At 32.5% G+C, this 24,630-nt stretch overlaps 1 protein-coding gene and 1 non-coding gene across 2 annotated transcripts; one reads left to right on the forward strand and one right to left on the reverse strand.

The window, feature by feature from the left end:
• Positions 1–11,733: 11,733 nt before the first annotated feature.
• On the reverse strand, positions 11,734–11,807 carry TRNAV-AAC (transfer RNA valine (anticodon AAC)). The gene has a single exon. It is a non-coding gene; the product is annotated as a tRNA-Val (tRNA).
• Positions 11,808–13,446: 1,639 nt separating this feature from the next.
• On the forward strand, positions 13,447–14,951 carry LOC112715063 (uncharacterized). The gene is made up of 3 exons (XM_025766805.3): positions 13,447–13,901; positions 14,337–14,425; positions 14,541–14,951. Exons 1-3 carry the CDS (start codon positions 13,872–13,874, stop codon positions 14,686–14,688), a joined length of 267 nt encoding a protein of 88 aa, XP_025622590.1. The 5' UTR covers positions 13,447–13,871; the 3' UTR covers positions 14,689–14,951.
• Positions 14,952–24,630: the final 9,679 nt, after the last annotated feature.

Genomic DNA, 24,630 nt, shown 5'->3' on the forward strand with positions numbered 1-24,630 from the left:
ATCCTTTCGACGCATGGTTTCAAATGCTTTACATAAATGCTCAAAATATTAATCCGTTAAAATTGATTTGACCATGACGTCGTCAGTATAAATCTCTATAAACTTACCAAGATATTCATGAAAAATAACATTAATGGCTCTTTGATATGATCCTTTGTATTTTTTAATCCAAAAGTCATCATCACCCATTCATAAGTTCCTAAAGCACCAAGATATCGAAACTTTATTTTTGACACATCTTCTTCAGCAATAAAAATTTGAATATATCTAGAATACCTATCCATGAAGCTTAAAACTTCATTCCTCACAGCAAAATCAATTAACATGTCTCCTATTGGCATATGGTACTCATTTTTGGGAGTAGCATTTAAATCGTGAAAGTTGATACAAACGGGTCCATTTTTCTTGATCACTGAAACTATGTTCGACACCCAATTAACATATCGAGCAATGAGAATGAATTTGACATTAATAAATCGTTCAATATCTTCCTTAATTTTAAGGTTAATTTTAGGTGCAAAGTGTCGAGGAGCATGTTTAATAGGTCAAAAGTTTGGCTTCAATGGTAAGCGATATTCAACTAAAGAATGATCAAGACTAGACATTTCGTCATAATCTCAAGCAAAACAATCTTTGTATTCATCCAACAGCTTAATCGGTCTTTCTAAAAAATGGGAATTAATATTTTTAGTAATGTAAGTTGACTTGTTAACTTCATTTGTTCCCAAGTTAATTTTTTCAAGTGGATCTTGTGATTCAAAAACCTTTTTTTGATATGATCATCATGAATAGAAGTTTTTTCAAAACCCAAAGGTTCAAGATCATATATCCCATTCAAATAAAATTTATTAGAATTATGAGAGAAAAAACTGCATTTATTGATATCATTAGCCAAAATAGTTGTTGAATCCTTTTGAGTACAAAATGCTTGAGATACATCGACAAGGGGTTGACTGACAATATAGGTCCTATCAAATTCGAACTTGAGATACATGTTGCGAAAAATAAATCTCTACTATATTGGCTTCATCAGCCAAATCTGAACTAGAGGGTAAAATTCATGTTGCATAATTTAAACTCCTAACAGGTTCAATTTCATCAAAAGAACCACTACGAGAAAGAAAAGTACATGTTGCAGAATTAAAACTAACTACATAATTACTTAAAAGAAAATAAACATATCGACACAACTTCTTCTTCATCAGACATTTGGTAGATTTTGTTGATCGAAACCCCTCTTTTTTTTAAGTATTCCTAACCAATTAGAGTATAGTCGACCTTTGGGTGCCTGAGCTTTACGCTGAACCCCTCAGTAGTTAGAAAATAACCTTCACAATTATAGAGGCTAAGGTTCCTATCATCAACCCTAATTACTTCAGTCTTTCTTTCATCAGTACAAAGAAGAAGATTTTGATGCACAGACAAAGGCACGACTCCCACACCATGAACCTAGTCACGCTCAAGTAAGGCATTATAATTGGCTTTGGAGTTTGGAGGTAACTACCACTAACACAGTCCTTCTAGTCCATGACCCCACTTTAACCATGAGAGTAGCTAGACCTTTTGCCCGAGTTAAATCTCACTATAGTTATCAATATATTTTTCGATTTTAAGTAGCATTCTCTTTGGCAAAAGGCTGATAGCAACACCACCATCAATGAGGACCTTGTTAACTAGAATGCCACTCAAAGTTGCTTTAATATGCAACGGTCAAAGATGTGCCTTTTGTTTTTCAATAGGTTTGTTAAAACATCCTACTTCCTCATTTTCACAAATGAAGGCAAAAGCGTTCTTGTCAATGGAGTCAGCATTGTACTCTCTACTAAGACTACCTTCATATTGACCAACGAATTCAGAAGGTATAATAGAAATAATACTAGCCATCTCCTTTCTTCCTCAAAAAAATCTTTATCAAGATCAAGATTAGAGTATTAGATGCATTTGTTTTGGGCAATGAAGCTTTAATAGCTTTACCTTTTCCTTCGATGACCACAGTTTTTTTTTTCTTTGGCAAACATCTCATCATTTGTTGAAAAAACTATACAATCCAATGTAGATGGTTTTGTCCCCTGATCTGTTGAAGTAGAAGGGGCACTAGTATACACTTGATGGAATTGTCTACCACCTCGATTCCCCTAGTTTTTTCACGAGTGTTTAGGTTATGACCTCGACCTCAACTTCTTCATGATAGCCACATTGAACCTGTTGTTGTTCATGCTATCGCACTTTTTGATCTCTAAACTCTTTTTTATCCATTTAACCCTGATAGCTTGGTATTAATAGAATGAAGGCAAATAGTTATCCTAAGGGTTTTGAGAAGATTGACCTGAATGCCTTGTCGAATGTCGCTGTCGAGCTTGCTTTTTTTTATGAGCTAATTTTTTCTTCATTCTTTTTTTTAAAAGATAGTAGTTTCTTCAGCGTCAAATAACTTTGCACCTTGGGCATGATGAAACATTCATATCTTTCAGCTTTATATGCATTAGAAAATTCAACAACTCTTCCCTCACTTTATATTGGCTTAAAAATCTCCTGAGAAAGAGTCAAACTCCTGAGAAGTGAAGCCATATTAACCCCCAAAATTTTCGGTTCAACAAAACTAGCACTGATATCGAAGCGATCTGTGCCGATTTTCATCTCTTTTTTCTCTTTGTCAAACTTCAGTCTGCCTTCCATAATGGCTTCTTGAACAAGTTCCCTAAAATGAACACAATTGTTAGTTAAATACCTAGTTGGTTGATGAAATTTACAATAAAAGTTTTCTTTAAGTTCTTTAGTATAAGGTGGTTTTTCCTTCAGGTAAAACTAATTGCTTATCTCTAAACAATACATCAAAAATTTATTACGATTTTTTAATAGCAAAACTATATTTCTTTCCACTCTTATATTTTGATTCGCTAAATTGATCAAAATTAACAATTTTCTTTTGTGAAGGGCGAACATATAGAGAACTTTTTTTCTAATTCACCCAAATTGACTTCAACACTTTCATGCTCTGAGTCTTCCCTTCAAAACTCCATTTTAATGTATGAAAGTTTTTCCTTTTGAAGAAAAGACTTATAATTTTTGTATTTGCTTTCCTTTTTAAATGCCTCTTTTTATTCTTAAGCAACTCAACTTGTTTAGCTCTTTCAACTAAATGATCCAAGTCATAAATATGCATATTAACTAATTTTTGGCATATATTAAATCTCAGACTCAGTTATTATTTTGACCATCTCACTTTTAGAAATTGACACATAACATCAATTACGAGTAATTTTGAATCGAATCATATAATAATCGCTCGATTTATCATTATTTTACTTCAATACAAACAAGTTAGTTAAAGTTACTTTTAACTCTCCTCTATAAAACTAACTATGAAAGACATTTTTCAATTGTGTCCATATTAAACTTATATTTGGCCTTAAATTCGAAATCAGATAAAAGTATTTTTGATAAAAAAAATATTTTATTTTTAAATTTTTATTATTTACTAAATTTTTTAATTTGACTAAATATCGAACAACGTACTTAGACTCACATTTTTTAGTAAATTTTGTGACAATTTTAGGATATTTTTATATTTTTTGCACTTCAATCATTTGATCTAAAATTTTAGAAAAAGTCGAACTAAAATAAGTTCGACTTATAAAATTTATATTTATTTATACTCAATTAAAAATATTTTTAACTATCCTTGTCCTTTGATATTGATCATCACACTGATTTGTTGGAATAATTAATTTTCAATAACCCAGATCATCCATATTGAATCACCAAAAATAATATAATGCGGAAGCGTACCTTAATTCACAAATATGAATCATACGATCGGAAGAGTTTGGATCTTGTAGTTCTTTCGATCTTCCTCAACCAAAACCTTCTGTATTCCTAGGCGGTAACTCTTTTGATGGGGAAAGAGCAACAAAGGCGGCTTTGGTATATCGGAGACCGAAACCCTGAAGGTCTATTTATATTTGAGCATGGCACCCATTAAACCCTTAAGCCCAAATAAAATAGTATCTAAAGCCCAAAAGATAATATATCTAAAATCCAAAAAGATAATTATCTAAGGAACAAAAGATAATATCCAGTTTTATTCTCATTTAATTCCAAATCAAAAGTAATAATGACTTATTCAATTAGCATTTATAACAATAAATGAGATCATCATTATATAAGTCATTTAATTTGAAATAGCATCATTTGTGATTATAATTGATATATGTATTGCCCACAAATAAGTTAGGAAATTAAATAATTTCCTAACAATCTCCCACTTGGGCTATACATATATTCTTTCTTGACATAATCACATTTTATAAACTTTATGCGCGCATCTGAATGCTATTTCTTTCATTACTTTAACAATCTGGTCCGTCTCATACATTAGATATGGAACTACCGCAGCTTTTATCACATTAAATGCCGTGACTAAACCACGCCAATCACCATCCTAATATACTTAACGACATAGATCAAATTTGGATGAGTAATATGGAAATTACATGCCAAGTGATCTCATGTATGTCTATTTCCAGCTGGTCCAACTTTATTGAGATCAAACACAATACAAATATTGTAAAATGAACATTTCATATAACATGAAATAAACCATCAACTTAATTCTGCAGAAAAATAACTCAATATCTGTCATAGGACATATACCATGAAATAAACTCCCACTAAACCAAGGCATCATAAATATTGACACCCATACGAGCAGTGTGCTCATGAAAAACTTTAGGGTTCAATCCCTTGGTAATGGGTCTGCTAGCATATACTCTGTTTCCATATGTCCTATGAAAATCTGTTTTTCTTAAACTTTCTCCTTGACAACTAAGAAACTTGATGTCTATATGCTTCGATTTTGTCAAGCTCTTATTGTTATTAGAGTATAGTACTTACTGACTCATTGTCACAAAATATCTTTAATGGCCCTTTCAATGTCATCTACTATATGAAGCTTAGTGACAAAGTTTCGCAACCATATGCCATGAAATCGGAATCAGAGTACCTAATGATCTCCAAATTTTCTGATCTCCGATAAATAAGCATGTAATCCTTTGTTCTCTTTAGATAACGCATTATGCGTTTAACTGCTTCCAATGATCCATATCCGGATTGCTCAAGTATCTACCTAACACTCCCACTATAAATGATATATCAGGATGTATGTAGACCTGAGCATACATTAAATTCCCTAGTGCTAATGCATAAGGTTTATCATGCATTGCTGTCCTCTCAAGATCATTTTCAGGGCATTGTTTGAGACTGAACTTTTCTCCTTTAGTTACGGGTGTGTCCATTGGTCTACAACTTTCCATGCCATATCTACTTAAAATCTTTTCGATATAGTTCTTTTGTGATAATCCAAGAATACCTTGAGAGAAATCTCTTAGTATCTCGATTCTTAATACAAAAGAGGCATTACCAAAATCTTTCATTTCGAATTTGTCCGATAGAAATTTCTTAGTTTCATGCAACAAGCCTATATCGTTACTAGTAAGTAGAATGTCATCAACATCTAAGACCAAAAGGATATATTTACTCCCACTGAACTTGCGGTATACACATTCATCTATAATATTTACCTCAAAACCATGAGGTAATGACTTTAATTAAACTTGTGATACCATTAACGGGAAGCTTGTTTGAGACCATAGATGGATTTTCTCCTTTCTCTATTGGATCTCCTTACTGACACTTCTTGAGGTTGTTGAGCTTGCTGTATGGATTGGGATTGAGGAGGATTCTCATTATTTTACTGTGCTGTAGCAGTATCTTGAGCAACAACGATATTCTCATTGTTCTCTTGTACTATAACTGGATCTACAGTAGGATTCTCATTGTGCTCTTGTACTATAACTGTGTCTTGAACAATAATAGGTACAAAGACCTGATCATTGTCAGTTACAGAATCTTCATCAAAAGCAACATTCCTAAAATTTCCTTCCCCCCAAACTCAACATCCTCAAGAAATCTCGCATTTCTCGTTTCAAAAATAGACCTTAATGCAGGATTGTAAAACTTGTACCCCCGTGAGCGCTCAGCGTAACCAACAAAGTAGCAACTAATTGTTCTTGAGTCCAATTTCTTTTCATGCGGCCTATAAGGTCGCGCCTCAGCTAGACATCCCCAAATATGCAGATGATTTATGCTGGGCCTTTTTCCAGTCCAAATTTCATATGGGTTTTTGTTAATTGCTTTGCTTGGCACCCTATTAAGGATGTAGACTGCGGTCTTTAATGCTTCTCTCCAGAGTGATTCAGGTAAGGAAGAATGACTAATCATACTTCTCACCATGTCCTTAAGAGTTCGGTTCCTTCGCTCTGCAACACCATTCATGCTAGGTTTGTCTGGCATGGTGTATTGCGGAACAATACCACACTCCTCTAGGAAAAGAGCAAAAGGCCCGAGACGTTGCTCACCTGAACCGTCATATCTTCCGTAGTATTCACCACCACGATTAGATTTGACAGCTTTAATTTTCTTTCCAAGTTGAAGTTCAACTTCAGCTTTGAAAGACTTGAAAACATCCAAGACTTGGGACTTTTCATGAATTAAATATTGATACCCATAACGAGAGTAATCATCTATGAACGTAATAAAGTACCGTTGTCCATTCCAAGAGACAGTAGAGAATGGGCCACATATATCGGTATGTATTAGTTCTAAGACATTTTTAGCTCTCTCGGCACCTAATTTCCTTTCGTTTGTCCTTTTCTCCCTTTATGCACTCAATGCAGACTTCAAAGTCCGCCAATTTTAGGGGTCCAAGAATTCCATCCGACACAAACCTCTGAATTCTCTATTTAGAGATGTGACCTAGGCGTTTGTGCCATAATGATGCCGAATTCTCATTTAGTTTATGTTTTGTACCCATTTGCAGTATTTCATTATTATTTTAAGTCAAGCCTATATAGATTATCCACCAAATGACCAGAATAAATATTATTCGAATTATAAAAGAGACTAACTTTATTGTCTCCGAACGAACAAAAATAACCTGATTTGTCCAAACGAGAAACAGAAACCAAATTTCGTCTTAAATGACGGTACATAAAATGTCTCTAATAAATCCAAGTAAAATCCACTCGTGGAACATAATCTAAAGGTTCCTATAGCTTCGACTGCAAATATATTGCCGTCTGCCACACAGATGTATCTTTCAGCATCACTTGGCAGTCGGCTCCACAGGCAACCCCTTCTTACACGCCAAGTGGCATATTTAGTACAATCCTTCTTCATGTGTCCCGCCTTCTTACAGAAGAAACAGGTTGAAACTTGATCCTGTTTCTTAGCCTTTTTCTGCTGAGAAGGTATATCCGCAGTAGTATCACGCTTTCTTTTATATTGAGAAGATGAAGCCATGTGAGCACTTTCAGTCTTATCTTGCTGTAGCCTCTCTTCTTCTTGCACACAGTGAGATATAAGCTCATTTAAGGACCAAGTGTCCTTCAGAGTGTTATAACTCACTTTGAATTGCCCAAAGTGTGTAGGAAGGGAAATCAAAATGAAATGCACGAGTAAGTCTTCAGACAACTCTAACTTTAGTGCTTTCAACTTTGAAGCAAGATGAGACATTTCCATAATGTACTCCCTTATGTTCCCTGTACCTTTATACCTCATGGAGACAAGTTTGCTCAAAAGACTACTTGCCTCCGCTTTTTCATTCTTAGTAAAGAATTTTTCAACATCCTTTAAGAACTTTTTGGCATCTTTATCCTCAATAATTGAGCCCCGAAACGCCTCAGGAATTGACCGTTTCATGATCATAATGCTCATTCGATTGGATCTCTCCCACTTCTCTATTTTAACCTCATTGAGATTTTCCGGAGTGGAAGTGGGTTTCTCCTCTCGAAGAACTGTGTCTAGATCCATACAACCGAGGACAATCTCCACGGTATCCTTCCAAACTTTAAAGTTTGAACCATTCAGCATAGGAATACTGCTAATTTGCGCAGAAACATTGGTAGCTAAAGCCATAGTTTCTGGATTAGAACAAAAAGAACATGCAGTAAATATTAGATATTAATGGGTAAAAAATCCATATTGAGATATCTAGCACAACATTAATTTTCAATCTTTGGATAGAAAAATTAACTGTAAGTGATACTCTCATTGCAGTAATCAAATATTGTCAAAATTCCTGTCACACATTAAGCCTTTCTTTGGACCGACTTAATGCGCACATGGAAACTTAAACTTCGCAACCTATTTATTACCGCATATATTTTCTATTAATTGGCCAAACAATAACCTTCCTTTGGGCCGATTATTGACCGCATAATTAATAGAAAATAAACAGAAGTATGCAATGCTTATTATTTGGCCAAACAATAAACTTCCTTTGGGCCGATTATTGTTTGCATAAATAATAAACATTACTTTATTCTTAATTAGTTACCCAAACATGTATTTACTATCAATATGTGTATGTAATTCGGCCAAATATAGACCTTCCTTTGGGCCGACCAATATTTGCATGAATTACATAACATCATATTCCTTATGTTTTGAATAAATCAATTTTCACAAAAGAGGCTACTTTCACAGCATAATGTTCAATCAATTTATTCTAAAACCAAATCTTTATAAAAAATGGGTATAATAATTCAAATTATTACTAGTTTCCTCGTGTAACAACTAAAAATACTTAAATTTCAAAAGAAATTAATCAATTAACTTTATACCAAATTAATGGCACATAAAATTTAAATCCTTAGACAATCCAAAAATTTATATATTTAATATATTAATCATGATTCTCCACGCAACAAAATTAAATTTGAATACCGGTATTATTATTATTTATTTCAAAATTACAACCGCGCATCAGTGATTTTAACAAAAATAATAATAATACTACATGAAAGAATTACTAATTTTTTTTGCAATGAATTAAAAGGGCTACGCATACAAAAAAAATACCGTCAAAATACAGTATGCACATTTACATAGTCAAAAGGATTTTGAACAATTTCCAATTTCATCACGTGATAATGATAATCCTTATTTTATCACAAAAAAAACTTTTGCAGGTTCATATATATGTATACAAAAATAGTGGGTAATAATAATATAATTCAAACAAGCTTTATGCAATTCGAGATTTGCAACCAAATACATATAATCAATGTATATACGTATATCGAACCAGTAAAATAAACACAAAAATAAATATTCTCAATGATTCAAATAAGGATGGCTCTGATATTACTTGTTGGAATAATTAATTTTCAATAACCCAGATCATCCATATTGAATCACCAAAAATAACATAATGCGGAAGCGTACCTTAATTCACAAATATGAATCATACGATTGGAAGAGTTTGGATCTTGTAGTTCTTTCGATCTTCCTCAACCAAAGCCTTCTGTATTCCTAGGCGGTAACTCTTTTGATGGGGAAAGAGCAACAAAGGCGGCTTTGGTATATCGGGGACCGAAACCCTGAAGGTCTATTTATATTTGAGCATGACACTCATTAAACCCTTAAGCCCAAATAAAATAGTATCTAAAGCCCAAAAGATAATATATCTAAAATCCAAAAAGATAATTATCTAAGGAACAAAAGATAATATCCGGTTTTATTCTCATTTAATTCCAAATCAAAAGTAATAATGACTTATTCAATTAGCATTTATAACAATAAATGAGATCATCATTATATAAATCATTTAATTTAAAATAGCATCATTTGTGATTATAATTGATATATGTATTGTCCACAAATAAATTAGGAAATTAAATAATTTCCTAACATGATTAGCTCGAATCCTATTTAAAATTTTATTCTTATTTTGACTCCGTCGAACAGCGTGAGGATGAACTTCCTTGTCGGATTGTTATGTGGGACTTCCTCATATCAAACCCTGGTAAATTTTCTTATCATATTCTACAATCGTAGCAATATAATTCGTTCGACCTGCCTGGGTGCTTATAATATGGGTGTTTGTCTTATTCATTTTACGATATCTTTATTTTAGTATTTCTTTTTATAATTATGCTATCGTATTGTAACTTCAGAATTTTTATTAAACATATACGAAGTCATAATATAGATTTATATCTTTGTAGTAACTACTCAATAAATATATAAATAATTATTTAAGAATATCTATACAAAAATCATAATATATATATATATATATATATATCAAATAATTGTTCAAAAATATTTATATAATAAAATATATATGAATTAAATTTAATAAGGAATAAAATTTAAAATTCTAATAAAAATATAAATTATTTCATGTGCATAGCATGAGTATCTAGACTAATTTTATTTGAATATATAATATCATGTCTGAATAAAATTCTAGATAATTAATTTACCGAGTCATATTTATTTTTATGGGACTATAAAACTTGAGTAATACTTGCGTATTTTTATTTTATGCGTGTTCTAAATACTTATTTTTTGTTCAAACTTTAATTATGTGTTGGAGTGGTTAAATATTTGATTATATATTGCATAAAAAATATACAAAGCAAACATATAATATTACATGAGAAAAAATAATTCACATTTTAGTTTTAGAAAGGTATTAAGGCAACTTTTAAAACGCTCTACGATGTCAAAATGCGCTGCCGAACTTATTAAAAAGAAACAAAACATTATTTTTAAATACAAAATAGTGAGTCCAGCGACATTGACAGTATTTTCAAAATCTTAAAATAAAAAAAAATAGACAATTTCCACAACAAAATAAAAGGCACAATTTCCTTTTAAAAATTTATTGTTTGTTGGAATCATAAGTGGGGCATTTTTTTTAGGTCAATATATATGGATCGGATCTTTTTTCTTTGAAGTTCTTTTTGGAGGATAATTTTTTTTACAGTAGCTTTTAACTTGATAAATCAAAGACTAATATGTCATAAATTTGAGTTTTATTTAAGATTGGATTCGAATCTCCGACACTTATTGAAACAAACCAATAAATTAATTATTAGACCAATCTAATTTAGTTTTTTCAAGGATAATATAACTGTATAAGTATGGGTGTACATTAAAAACTAAAATATGGTTAACCGGTTAAAAAATTATAACCATATTTTGGTTAATCAATTTAACAAAATAATTTTAAAACTATATTCATATTTTTTAAAATTAGTTAACCAAAACCAAATTAAAAAAAATCAATTTTTAACCGGATAAACAAAACCAAAACCAAAATTAAATTTTAACTTTTTTAGATTAAAATTTCATTTTAAAAAATAATTTTTTTAGAAAACCGATTTTTTGGTCAAAAACCAGTTTTTTGATCCAAAAACAGTATTTTTGTCCAGAAACCGATTTTATTTTTCTAAAAACCAGTTTTTCTATTTAAAAACCAGTTTTGTTTTTCAAGAACAGTTTTTATTTTTACAACCGATTAAAAATCGATTTTTAAATTTTATAATCGCCTAATAATTAATTTTATATGATAAAATTAATTTAGTTAATTAATTAAAATTAAATTTTTAGTTAATCAAAAAATATATTTAATTTTTTAATTAACTAAATCAGTCCTACGTATAAGGATCAGATTAATTTTGGAAAGACTAACAAAAAATTAAAAAAATTAATCATTGGGTAGTACAAATACGAAATGAAAAGCAACCAAGACAAAAATGGTAACATGGATCAGTGTTGCATTGCAGCAATGGGTAACAAAAAGCGTCTTTGAGGAACTCAACCCAAAATGATGGCTGACCAAAAATGAAATAAACGACTTAAATGGATAAAAAAAAGACTTATTGGCGTCGCCCGGACTCGAACCGGAGACCTTCAGTGTGTTAGACTGACGTGATAACCAACTACGCCACGACACCAGACAAAATCCAAGCGAATTTTGGTTTTATTAGTAATTAGTACCCAGGAATTGGACAGTATAACTGATTTGTAGAAATAGAGGCAATGCAAATTTGATGTTTTTTTATTTTGAGAGAGTAAATTTGTTGGGGTTGAATTACACTTTATTTTACTTTTATTTTCATAAATTGAATTTTTCTTGTCGAATTCTATGTTTTTTCCTTTTTAATTATAATATTCAGGAGACGAATTCATAATTTGAATAAATTATTTATATATTTTATTAATTGTATTGTATCTGTATAAAAAAATTTAGTCTCCACTTTGGAAAAAAGTGCTCTTACGAATTTGTTTTTAACAAAATATCCCATATTAGTGAAAATCTATCACCATAAAATCTAATAAATGTGCAAATCATGCATTAAGGTGCAATTATGCCAGGCATGTGTTTAGTGTTTACTTTTCCATCCAGAAATATTTTAATTTTAATTAAGGAATATAAGTGGCATTTTAATTCACGGTTGTAAGTGGAAACAGGCTGTTCAAATTGGATTCTTCTTCTGCCTTGGTCTCCACGCAAATCTTGAAAAGCATTATTTATTTAGCTCTTTCACACATTTAAAAATATTCTTCAAAGAGTTAGTTGCATGTATTGATGTATATGTGGTACTTGGATGGATACAATGATTTTAGACACACTAATTCTTACGTGAATATCACAATATAAACAACTAGAAATTATATATTTTAATGATAATAAGTATGTGAAAGTTGGTTGGTAATCGTTGTTTGATTAATATGAACTTGAGTTATTTATGTAAATATATATTAAAATAGACGATTTATTCACTTTTGTCAAAGTGTATCTTCATATATTCAATATTTAATCACATGAATAAAATATACGTTAAATATGTATCTATTTGAAAGTTAATATATATGCTGTGTTAACTGTTAAAAGTTAAGCCAGCAATTTTTGTTTTCTTTTTAATCTTAGAAAAAGTGTCATTTTTATTTTGATTTGAAGGTTCTTCAAAGGTGTATGTCACTTTACCCTAAAAGAAGAGTATTAATTAAATTAGGCACACCGCAGACCAATCATTTTCACTACCTGGCCCTTCCAAAAAAAGTTAGACACAACAGAATAATAAACCCTAAAGTCTAAACTAGAAAAAATAAATATAAAAATAACAACTAATTAATATTAGAATTACACAAATTTTTATCTATATAAAAAACCTAACCATGCACACTTTAAAATACATCAGCTCTTTCCTATTCAAAATTAATGTCTCAAAATATGAACGATTAATCACTATTTTATTTCATTTCACATACATAGTAATTTTTTAACTAATAATAAATTTTTAAATAAAAATCAAATCTAACTATAAATTAGCTTTTTATCTTTCATTGTGAAAAATTAAAGTTTGTTTTTCTTTTTAAGTATAATTTTATATTATACTTTGACATAATAGAAGTCAAATTAGGGCTTTTTTTATGGTATCTCATATTCGACAGATTTAAGATTAATTCGTCGCGGATTTAACTTCTATTTAAAAGTATGTTACTTGTGAATAAATTATTGCATACATAAAATAATATTTAAATTTCGGACACTTATTAAATAAAAGAGACTATTCAACTAACCTAAATTAATGAGTCAAATCAGATATTTGGTCAATCAAAAACGAACAAGCAGAGAAAAAGAGAATATTCCAAAGAAGGAAAGGCACAAGTTGAAGGCCAAGAAAATGGGAAAACAATGAATTTGAGAATTGAGAATTCAAAGAAAGCAAACTAGTGGTTAGAAATTAGAATGGAAGGCGGTGGCACATTGTTGACGTGTTCTACTTTTCAAATTGCAACCTAATCACATGCTTGGCGAACATTATTATTTTCGGTTATTACTTATTTTTAACTAGCACGATTTCCGGTACCATATTCACATTTAAAAACGTTGCCACATTCAACATTTAATTTGTGACTTGTTGCTTTTAGCTCCGCTTCCATTCTTGCTTCGCAAGCTTTAAAAGTCTCCCTCTGTTTTCTCAATTCTTACTCTCTTCTCTTTTTGATCTCCAATGGCCGCCAACAGATGGTTGAAGCCTGAGGTATTATAATTATTCATTTATTCATGCATTATGTTTTAACATATTAACACCCCGTGTTTTTTTTTTTTTTTTTTGTGATCGATCTTAGTAGTCTTTTTATTCGTACATGTCCTTTTGTTCATATATAGGTATACAGATCCGTTATTAAAACATTATGTTTTCTTTTAACAAGTTATTATTTTAATTTGTTGGTCACGGACCTAAGTTCTTAACATCCCATATTTTCTAATTTCTTATGATTTATTTGGTATTCATAACACACATGTCATGTTTGCTGGTGTAAATGATATAATACTTCATATTTCTTTAATTGATTTTTGATTTGTGTTAGGTATTATTAACAAGTGATTTTGAACTTTTAATGATTTCCAGATCCAATAATGATTACATATATATAACATTATTAGTGCATAATTTTGAGATTTATGTGTATAGGTATACCCTCTCTTTGCCTCAGTTGGTGTGGCCGTTGGAATTTGCGCTATGCAACTTGTTAGGAACATAACAACCAACCCTGAAGTCAGGTATTGCCTTTCATGGATTATTATTACAACAATGCTAGATGGCTCATCAAATGTTATTATTAGACGTGATGAAAGAATCTATGTATAATATTGAAAATTTTGATTGTAAATTCAGGGTACTAAAAGAAAAAAGAAGTGCAGGAATTCTTGAGAATTTTGAAGAGGGTGAGAAGTATTCACAGCACACCGTTAGGAAGTTCGTCCGCAACAAGACGCCCCAGATCATGCCATCTATTAACAAATTCTTCTCCGATCCAAACTAAAATAATTGGCTCTAGTTTTTCAACAAAGAAGAACAAAAGAAAAGATTCTTAACAATTTTTTTTTTTCATTTTTGGCTTTTAATTTCCAGTGCTGTGGATTATTGAGAAGTAGGACACAAGGAATTTTATTTTAATACGAAGCATATCTATTTATATAATGTACTAGTGCGGGGCAGCCTGTGTTATGCATAGGTATAATGTTTCCTGTTTCATTTTATCTTATTAATTTGTGAAATAAAAAAAATTATATAATCTATCTCAAACATATAAAATGCACATAGTTATTATGATCTTTGCACGTATTATGCTTAAGAAGTAATTCGTTTAACATATATAATAATAATAATAATAATAATAATAATAATAATAATAATAATAATAATAATAATAATAAAGCAACAAATTTTCAATATTTTGTAAAGTTTGGAATTAGAGTAAAATCCGTGAATCTTTTTGAATTTTGACTCTAAATATCACTACCATTAAATTCTACATGTAAGTAATACCGTAATGAAAAAAAAAGATATAGTAAAAAAAAGGGTTAAGTATGATTTTGGTCCCCAACGTAGGGGTTGAAAATTTATTTCGTCCCTCGCCTTTTTGTCGCTCCAAAATGGTCCCCAAAGTTTCAGTTTGCTTTAAAATCATCTTTTTTATCAATTATATTCTTTTATTACCAAATTATCCTTTATTAAAAAAATTATAAAATAAAATAAATATAAAATAAATTAAAAAAAAGAAAAAAAAGAAAGAAAGGGGGATACAGAAGCGGGGTGGGAGGGGGGTGTCGAGAAAGAAAGAAAGGGGGGGAGGGTGGAGGGGGAGAGAAGAGGGACGCCATGCCGTCGCACCGTTGTCCGCCACTTTTTCTTCTTCTTCTTACCGCCGCCCGCCGCTTCTTCTCACCGCCGCCTGTTTCTTCTTCTTCTTCTTCTTCCCGCCGACCCAACCGCCGCACCGCCGTCCGCCGCTTCTTCTTCTTCTTCTGTGAATTCTGTGAATTGAATTTTTTTGTGAAAATTTTGAATTTTTTATAAAATTTGTTGTGGAATATTATTGTTGCTGAAATTTGATTTTGGAGTATTGTTGTTGCTGAGTTGAGTTTGAGTATTATTGTTGTTGATGCTGAAATTTGTGAAATTATGGGTTCTTGGAATATTGTTGTTGCTGAAATTTATGAAATTCTGGGTTCTTTGCATGATGATGATGATGATGATGATGATGATGATGGTGATGATGGTGCTAGGTGCTAGGTGCCGTTGAAATTCTGGTGAAATTTGTGAAATTTTGGGTTCTTTGTTGAAATTTGTGAAATTTTGGGTTCTTTGCATGATGATAGTGGTGCTGGTGGTTTGCATGATTTTGGGGAAGAAGGGATAGGGGCATTTTGGTTCGAAGGACGGTTTTAAAACAAACTGAAACATTGAGGACTATTTTGGAGCGAAAAAAGGTGAGGAACGAAATAAATTTTCAGCCCCTACGTTGAGGACCAAAATTATACTTAACCCTAAAAAAAATAGTAGTATAACTTTGTTTAAGTTAGCGTACATAAATTTTGATTTTGAGCATATAACTTTATTTAGGTTAACAAACACATACATTTTAATTTTGAGCCAATATATGTATTCTAGCAAAATGTAATAATGTAAAAAAAATGTTTTAGAATAGGAAAGAATAAGAGAAATTTTGAAAAAAATGAAAGAATAGAGATAATTTTATTAAAAAAAATTTAAGAAGAAAATGTATAATTACTAATTTTTTGCCAATTACATTTTTATTTTATTTATTTATAGAATTTTTTTATCTAACAAAATTATTCGCATTGAACTATTAGGTCTACTTTACCCATTGCATTACCTTTTTCTTAGCATAAAGTTGTGAAAAAATTTAATAAAAGGAATACTTAATCCTAAAAATTATATTTTATATCTTATTTCTATTCTACTGGTAAGAAAAAAATACCACAAAAATCTTATTATTTAAGAAAAATTAGGTTCTTTAGATGTTCAAAAAAATTTTCTTTAAAATTTTTTTTAAGAATTAACCTACAATGTTGAGATTGAAGTTCGGTTGGGCATACATAATAGAGGCCCAACTCATGAGGAGAAAACATCACATTTCTCTTGTTCTCATTCACGTTTCTGCACAGAAAGAAGATCTGCTTATCGCCGCTGTGATCTCCACTTTGACATACGTATGCATGGCAAAATCTACCCCTTCCAATAAACTCAGGTTTGGGTCTTTTTCCATAGCTACCATAACCACATCTTCTTTCTTTGTTTCTTTTGAATCCATTGGGTTTGGCAGTCTGCCTTCCACTTGAGATAATTGGTTAAATAGTTCAATCCCTTTTTTCATCATGGATGGTGTTGAGGATTTTACTTTAACCCAATTCTCCTTATGGTTACTTTGCTTTAGCCACATGTGCCATGACCTTCTCTATTTGATTTCCTTTGTTTATTTTTTTGTTATCGTACTTCTTGATTTTTTTTATGTGTTCTTTCATGTTCTCTTGTTATTCTCCTCTATTGTCTTTTGTTTTAGATTTGGATGGTTGCTCCTTCTTTATTTTTGCTGTCCAATTTATACTTTTTTTTGTGTTTCCTTCACTTGTTTTCTCAGTAGCATGTCCTTATTCTGTTGTACTTTCTTCTATATGTTGAACATTGAATCTACTTTGTTTTCTTTTTGTTTGTGGATTGTCTTTCTGCTTGCTTGTTTCTTCTCCATATTTGTTAACTTCTTCTTTCTGGCCTTTCTTTCCTCTTTTCGGCCTCTGAACAACTATTCATTCTCCAAATATGTTGTTGTTCTCTACTGACACTTGCTTTCCTTTATCGTTCTTGCTATCGCTAGGTCCTTTATTTGTATTTTCTTGTGGTTTATCTTCTATGATGTCATGTTGTTCAGTTGCATTAACGTTAGCATATTGTTTCTCTTAGCTCTTATCAGTAGTTTCTGTTTTATCCTTTTTTTGTGGACAATGTTTTTTATTGTGATCTATTTTCCCACAAGTGAAGTAAATATGGTAGATTCCCTCATATTCAATGTGGTACTCTCTTCTATTTATCAAATGCCTTCCAAAAAATAGTTTAGTGAGGTCAAATTCTATGCATAACTTTGCAAATTTTATCCCTTCTTATTTCTGTTATGTTATTGTCTACCTTGGCTGTGTTAGATTCCTAATTTCTCTGAAAAATAGGCCTACCACATAGCTCAATTGGCAAGCCAGGCAACCTTACCTAAACTGTCACTTTATCAATAATGGCTTCCAAAGGGTTAAAGTTTGGCTCTCACATTCTGAATGTTAGACAATGGTCATAGATCTTCCAAGACCCTCCTAGAAGAGCAAAATCAAAGTTTTCATTTGAGTAGAATTTCACTAGATAGAAGTCATTCCTCAAGTCAATAACATTTCTACTTCTTTTTTCCCCACATGCTTTTTGACCTCCTTTTCATGGCTACAAAACCCATTCTTCTTCCTAATAGCTTAACTATTAGAGTATCACACCAAGGTTTCCATAGTTTTCTTTCAATAGAATCACTAATCACTATGTTAAAAAAGTCCCTTATTTACTTCTACTTTGATTCCTCCTTATTCGCAGCTTTGGGCGTCCACGCTAGCATCTTTTTTTGTTCTCATGGTTTTTTTTCCTTGTTAGGTTCTATTTGTTCTCTTTTTCTTGTTAAACTTGTTATCCTCCATATGGTTTTCATTTAGCCTCTCTTTCATTATTTGAGCAAATGTTTTGCTCTATCTATTTTTAGTTTTCTTCAACAGATCAGTCATCCAATCCTCTTCTTTTGGAACCAGAATTTGCTTTCTTGAAAATCCTTGTGTGTCCTTTTCGCACCTTCTTTTTACTTCTCCAAAGTTGATCCTGTTCCACTAGAAAAGGTTACCGTTCATGAGAAGCCCTTACGCCAGTCATGCCAACAGATATAAGGCTAAAATTTAGCTGATTAGAACTAACGGTAATATTGAATGGAGAGAAAAAAAGAGTTTCTTTTACAAGGATTTTATGTTATGAAAGTTGATGTTATAATGGTGACAACTGCACACAACATGGAGAGTGAGATTGATTTCTCTTGTAACAAAAAAAATTACGCCCACTAAAAACAGCCCACCAAACAAATCACCATCATTTACATTAAATTAAATGGTTTTGCTAGGTAACTAACGAGCGGTACAACCAATTAGCAACAATTTTTTAAATTTTCTCTTTGAAGGGAACATGACTTCAAATTATCCTGAAAAATATCCAAAACCAAATGAAAAGAAAGATTTAAAATCTAAAAAATATCTATAACCAAATGAAAACAAACATCCAAAATCATTGTAAAAAAGAATATTCAAAATCTAATAAAAGAAAACATGTGAAACGTAACAAAAAGAAACATTCAAACCTAACAAAAAAGAGACATCCAAAAATATTAAAAAAAGAACATCTGAAAACTAAGAAAAAAAATATCTAAATCTATTAAAAGATCATCCAAAACCTAAAAAGAAGCCATATATAAAAATATCCAAAACATATAAAAAAAAACACATCCGAAACCTAGGAGAAAAAAACATCCAAAATAAGTAAAAACAATTAGTCAAAATCTACAAGAAGAAGAAGAAGAACATCATTGTAAAAAGAATATGCAAAACCTAATAAAAACAAATATTTGAAACGTAATAAAAAGAAATATCCAAAACCTAACAAAAATGAGATATCAAAAATCATTTTAAAAAATCCAAATAACAAAACTAGACATCCAAAATTATTAGAAAAAGAATGTCCAAAAACCTTGAAGAAAGAAACATCCAAAACTAGTAAAAAGAATCATCGAAAATCAATAAAAAGATCTTGCGTGAGGAGATAGAGGGGGAAGTTCTTACGCGAGGAGATGAAGGGAGTGACCGCGTCATTGTGTTCTGCATCGTTCACGGTGGGAGCAGACTATGGTTGGTGTCAAAACATCACCGATTCTCCGTCACTGGTGTGTTGCACAGCACAGTAGTACAAACCCGACCTTCATCTATGTCGTACATGCGGGGAGCGCTCTAAGCGTTTTTTTGTAGCGGATGTGTCACTTCTATGGGGCGGCACACGACGGGTGGTGCAACTGGGGTGGGGTAGGCGTAGGTTTTCGGGTGGAACGTGATGTGCAGCATTAGCGCAAAAGGGAGGTCGTAGCAGGGAAAGGGAACACAATGTGCGGCAGGGAAAGAATGGGAGGTTGCGGCATTGCAACTTATGGATTGGAGTAAAAGGCTTGGTTTTTTTGCACAAATCTTTTTTTTCAATTTTAAATTTATAATTTTAAAAGTTGGCTGAGTTCGTTGTACAATGCATTGGTTACATAGACTTTTTCTAAATTAAATTACGCTAATTACAATAATTGGAATGACATGCTCACTATCGCCTCTGCCTTCGAATCAGAAATTGTCACCACTCCTCCCAACATACAAGCTACATGAATGTTACCAGCTTTTCATCACATGTAAAACAAAAACGTATTCATCACCGTTGTATTGGCCAAGTTTATAATGTTACATAAGTATAAGAAAAAAGGACAAATAGGTACTTGACCTTTTGATCATCAGACATTTAAGTTTTCAAAAATTTGAAAATATATTTAAGTCTCTAACATTTTCAAAACTTGGGTATATCGATCCCTCATGTTTACTTGGGTCTGTTAGACTCAATAGAAAAATCAAACGTGACTCCTGTTGTACTGACTTGATTGATACGGATGCATGCGTAAGAGAGTTTTTAAAATTAGACAAATTAGACTTAGGGATCGATATGTCCAGATTTTGAAGAGGTCATGGACTTAAATATATTTTAAAATTCTCAGGAACTTAAATGTCCACGGACCAAAAAGTCAAGGATCGATTTGTCCTTTTCTCTAAATATAATATAAGAGTTAAATAAAAAAACAAATATCCCGTAAAATAAATATTTAGTCTTAAATATAAGGAGTAAATTATTAAAATAGTATCTAAAAGTTTATATCGCTGACAAAAATAAATCTAAAAGATGATAATGATAAATAAGTTTTCGAAATATTAGAAAACGTAACAAAAACAACTAGATATAAAATATATGTTCTTAAAAAAGAATTTAGAAATCAGATTTTGATGCAATTTTTTTCAAGTGTTATTAGAAAAATAAGATCTATACATCCTTAAAATTTGGCAATTTTATGTCAAGAAAATATTTAAAAAAAATTATTGTGAATGATAAATTTTTTTTGAAAAATTAAAAGAAAAACCTAGAGATAAAATTTTTCTCCGAATTTTTTGGTACACCTTTTAAATATTTGTTCAAATATTGTCATAAAAATTTGGATCAAATACATAAGTCATTTGCTAAATACAAAATTTTTTTTGCCACTTATAAAAATATAATATTTATTAGTTATTTTTGTCACATTTTCAAATCATTCAAGGACTGTTTTATTGATAACATCTTTTAAGAATCTTTTTGTTAATGTCTAAATTTTTTGGATATCAAATTGATAGTTGAGTCTAAATATCAAACATCACATGTGCATCTACAAATACTCAAATATGACGGCAATAACACCACACACAAGGAGTAGTTGAGCACGTAGCAACAATGAAAAGTGAAAATCCTATATATGTCATGCTTGCTTTACATGATATCATCATTCATCTTTTTCCATTTTTTGAGGACATGAAGGAAAGAAAGATTACAAAAGGCAAATCATTAGTCACCTCGTTCTTATTTCTTTGTCGTTCGAATCGTTTCTAGGTAGCAGTGGCTGCCATTTCCATTCTCACAATAGAGCCGCTTGAAGGACAAGGAAGAGATATGTAGAGGAAAATGGGTTGGTGGAGTACGGATTAGGCTTGAATGTTTGTTAGTAGCTGGAACAGACGGTTATTAGATGTGTAGCTTCTAGCTTTTTTGTCCAATCTTATTTGAAAAGACTAAGAGTTGAGAATGAAGAAGTGAAGGGAATTTAGGGTATGTTTTCTCTTTTTATTTCTATTTTTTTCTCCCTAACATTAAAACGACGGAGTTTCAAGGGGTTTTAAAAACTGGCTCGTTGCTTATTCGGTTCGACTGACTAAGTTTTATAAAGTCCTTTATGGATGCCTTTTTAAAAGGAGAGTGTGAGGGGTTGTGCCATCATCCCTACCATCAAGAATAAAAATGTGAAGATCAGAGTGTCAAAATAAACAATATTAACAAGCGGATTGATTCGGATGATACAGATGATATTAAAGCTAGTACCCGAATCGATATGCCAATGAGGACAATAGACCCAATTAATGGTAGAATGTAAAGTCTCACATTAGTTAGAGAGAGGACCAAAATATGCCTTATAAGAGTTTGGATACCTCTCCCTTATGGATGCGTTTTGATGGCTAGGTAGGGGGCTTGCCATCATCCCTACCATAAGAACAAAATTGTGAGGGCTAGAATGCAAAAACAAACAATATCTATAAGCGGGTTGACTGGGATGATACAGATGATATGAGAGTCAGTGTTCGAATCGATGTGTCAAATGACGACGTTGGGGCTAATTAGAGGGTGAAATATAAAGTCTCACGTTGGTTGAAGAAGGAACAAAACATACTTTATAAGGGTGTGGATATCTCCTCCTTGTAGACGCATTTTGATTAGTGAGTGTGGTGATTTTTCCATCATCCATATCGTTAAGAACAAAACTGTGAGGGCCAAAGTGCCAAAACAGACAATATCCACAAGCAGATTGATTGTGATGTTTTAGATGATATTAGAGTCAGTACACAAATTGATGTAACAACAAAGACATTGGACCAAATTAGAGGGTGAAATAAAATGTTCCACATCATTCTAGATCTATTCCATGATATTACTTTCCTCCTTTTTTTACTAGATCTATTATGGTGATATATTTTTTTTATCTAATGATATTATTTAGATTTATTGTTTGAATATATAATGCACATGATGTTTAAATATGTATGTAAATATGTTGATTTTAGTTCTGATGAATAAAAGTAACCTTTTTTTTAGTTTGGACCCGGATTTAAATCCGGTGTAGAGTCAATGAAAAAGTGGTCTAAAGTATGAAAATTTTGTAGATTTAAGACTGAATTTAAATTTCAAATATAAATTCGGTCATAATTTATTGTTGGATCTAGATCAAGTCAAACCTAATTACACCCGAGTTGCAAATACGCCTAAAAGAGATGAAGACACCAGATCTATGATGGATGATATCTTTGGGGGACGCTCTAGTGTACAAATTAAAGTTGGGGAAGGTGTATAGAGATTTTGTTTTTTGTGCCTGGAGGGAGGACACGTGAGACATTCGGTTTATAACAGAACAGGCTTTCAGGGTGTGGGATTTGGTGTAGGCTTAGAAGGGGGGAGCCTAACCGATACTATTCATTAGCGAGAGATATGGAATGAGGGTTGGATTGATGGGTGGGTTATTGTGGCTGTGGGCTTTGGAAGAAAAAGGTTTTGGGGCCAATTTCCAAAAAAATATTGATGGGTTATTGTGGGATAAACGATGAATTGTTTAGCCTGTCGAAGATGGTCAGGGAAACACTCTGCAGCCCTAATTTCGTGTCTGCTTTGTACGTAGCAAACCCTAATGGTAGGTTGTGGCCGCCCACTTTGTACGTAGCAAACTCGGCTGTCGCGTCTGCTTCCCAGATTTGAAGAGTGGTCGTGGCTGCCGGCGGATGCGCATGTCTGGACGCCGTGTCGTAGTCGCCGCGGAGATTGGTGTACTAGTATCCCCGCGGTGAAGGTGTGTTGCAGCCATTGTGTCCAATGTTGAACGTGGGTGCGTGTGATCTGAAGCCCATGGTAGGTTCGGTTCCTTGCACGACGTCCCCAGGCTAAAGGGTATTTTGCGCCCTCTGATTTAGAGGTCTGGCCGGCGATTGTGCTCCCGACTATTCAGGTTTGTGTTCTCTAGCTCGGTTGCAGTTCTTGATCGTACGCAAGTTGTATCTATTTGTTGCGTTGAGGTCAGCTTGTGATGTTAGTTGAGATGGTAAGGTGAATAAATTGTGTGCAAACGTTTTGTGAACTTTTCCCGGTGGCAATCGCTATTAGAAGAACAATTTCTGTAGTCGTGCTTGCAAATAGTGGTCTAGAGTGGTTGTTGGGGGGTTTAGTGTGGGATTTAAATTTGTAAGTGCCATGTTAACCTCCATGATGTTGAAATTTGAAGGGAAGATCTCATCCTGAGGGAAACAGATGTCTCGGTCAAATGATGTAGTTGATTGTACATGAGACATTCAAGTGTTGTCCATTGCAGTGGTGTGTGTGCATGGTTGGTTGGTTTTTTAAAATCTGGACCATAATTTGACTAGAACTTTCATGGGCGGAGTAATTGACAGTAATTTGTTGCACGCTTTCAGGTTTTCAGGTTAGAACTGTGAACCATAACTCCGATGGATTTCAATCGGATGTTCGGAGTCGAAGCGGAAGACTCGGATGAGAATAACTCTGATGGATATTGTGGCCGTTATTATGCCAGTGATGAAGAAGGTGACGAGGATGAAGGGTGGTGAGGGCGGCGGTGGTCAGGAAGGTGACCCAACAGGTCGCAGAGATGATGAAAATGGTAATTTCTCAGGTGGTGCCAGTAATGCAGGGGATGATGGGGACAGTCGTCCAGTTGACGCAGAGGATTTCCTGGGCATAGAGTTTGCTGGGGGAGGAGGATGCCTTTGTTGCATACAAGATGTTTGCTAGAATGAGGGGATTTGGGGTCTGCAAGGGCGATGTGGTGTGTGTTGATGGGGTTTTGGTCAGGAGAGACTTATTTTGCCACCAACAAGGCACAAGACATCCTAAGCACTATGACCGTCCTGAGTGAGTTAGGGAGGAGAGGTTGGAGAGTCGAACCGACTGCAAGGCGAAGTTCAAGATTTACTATGATGTGCAACGCAGTGTGTGGAAGGTCAGGACCATC

The sequence above is a fragment of the Arachis hypogaea genome, chromosome 10, assembly GCF_003086295.3.
Source record: "Arachis hypogaea cultivar Tifrunner chromosome 10, arahy.Tifrunner.gnm2.J5K5, whole genome shotgun sequence".
NCBI lineage: Eukaryota > Viridiplantae > Streptophyta > Magnoliopsida > Fabales > Fabaceae > Arachis > Arachis hypogaea.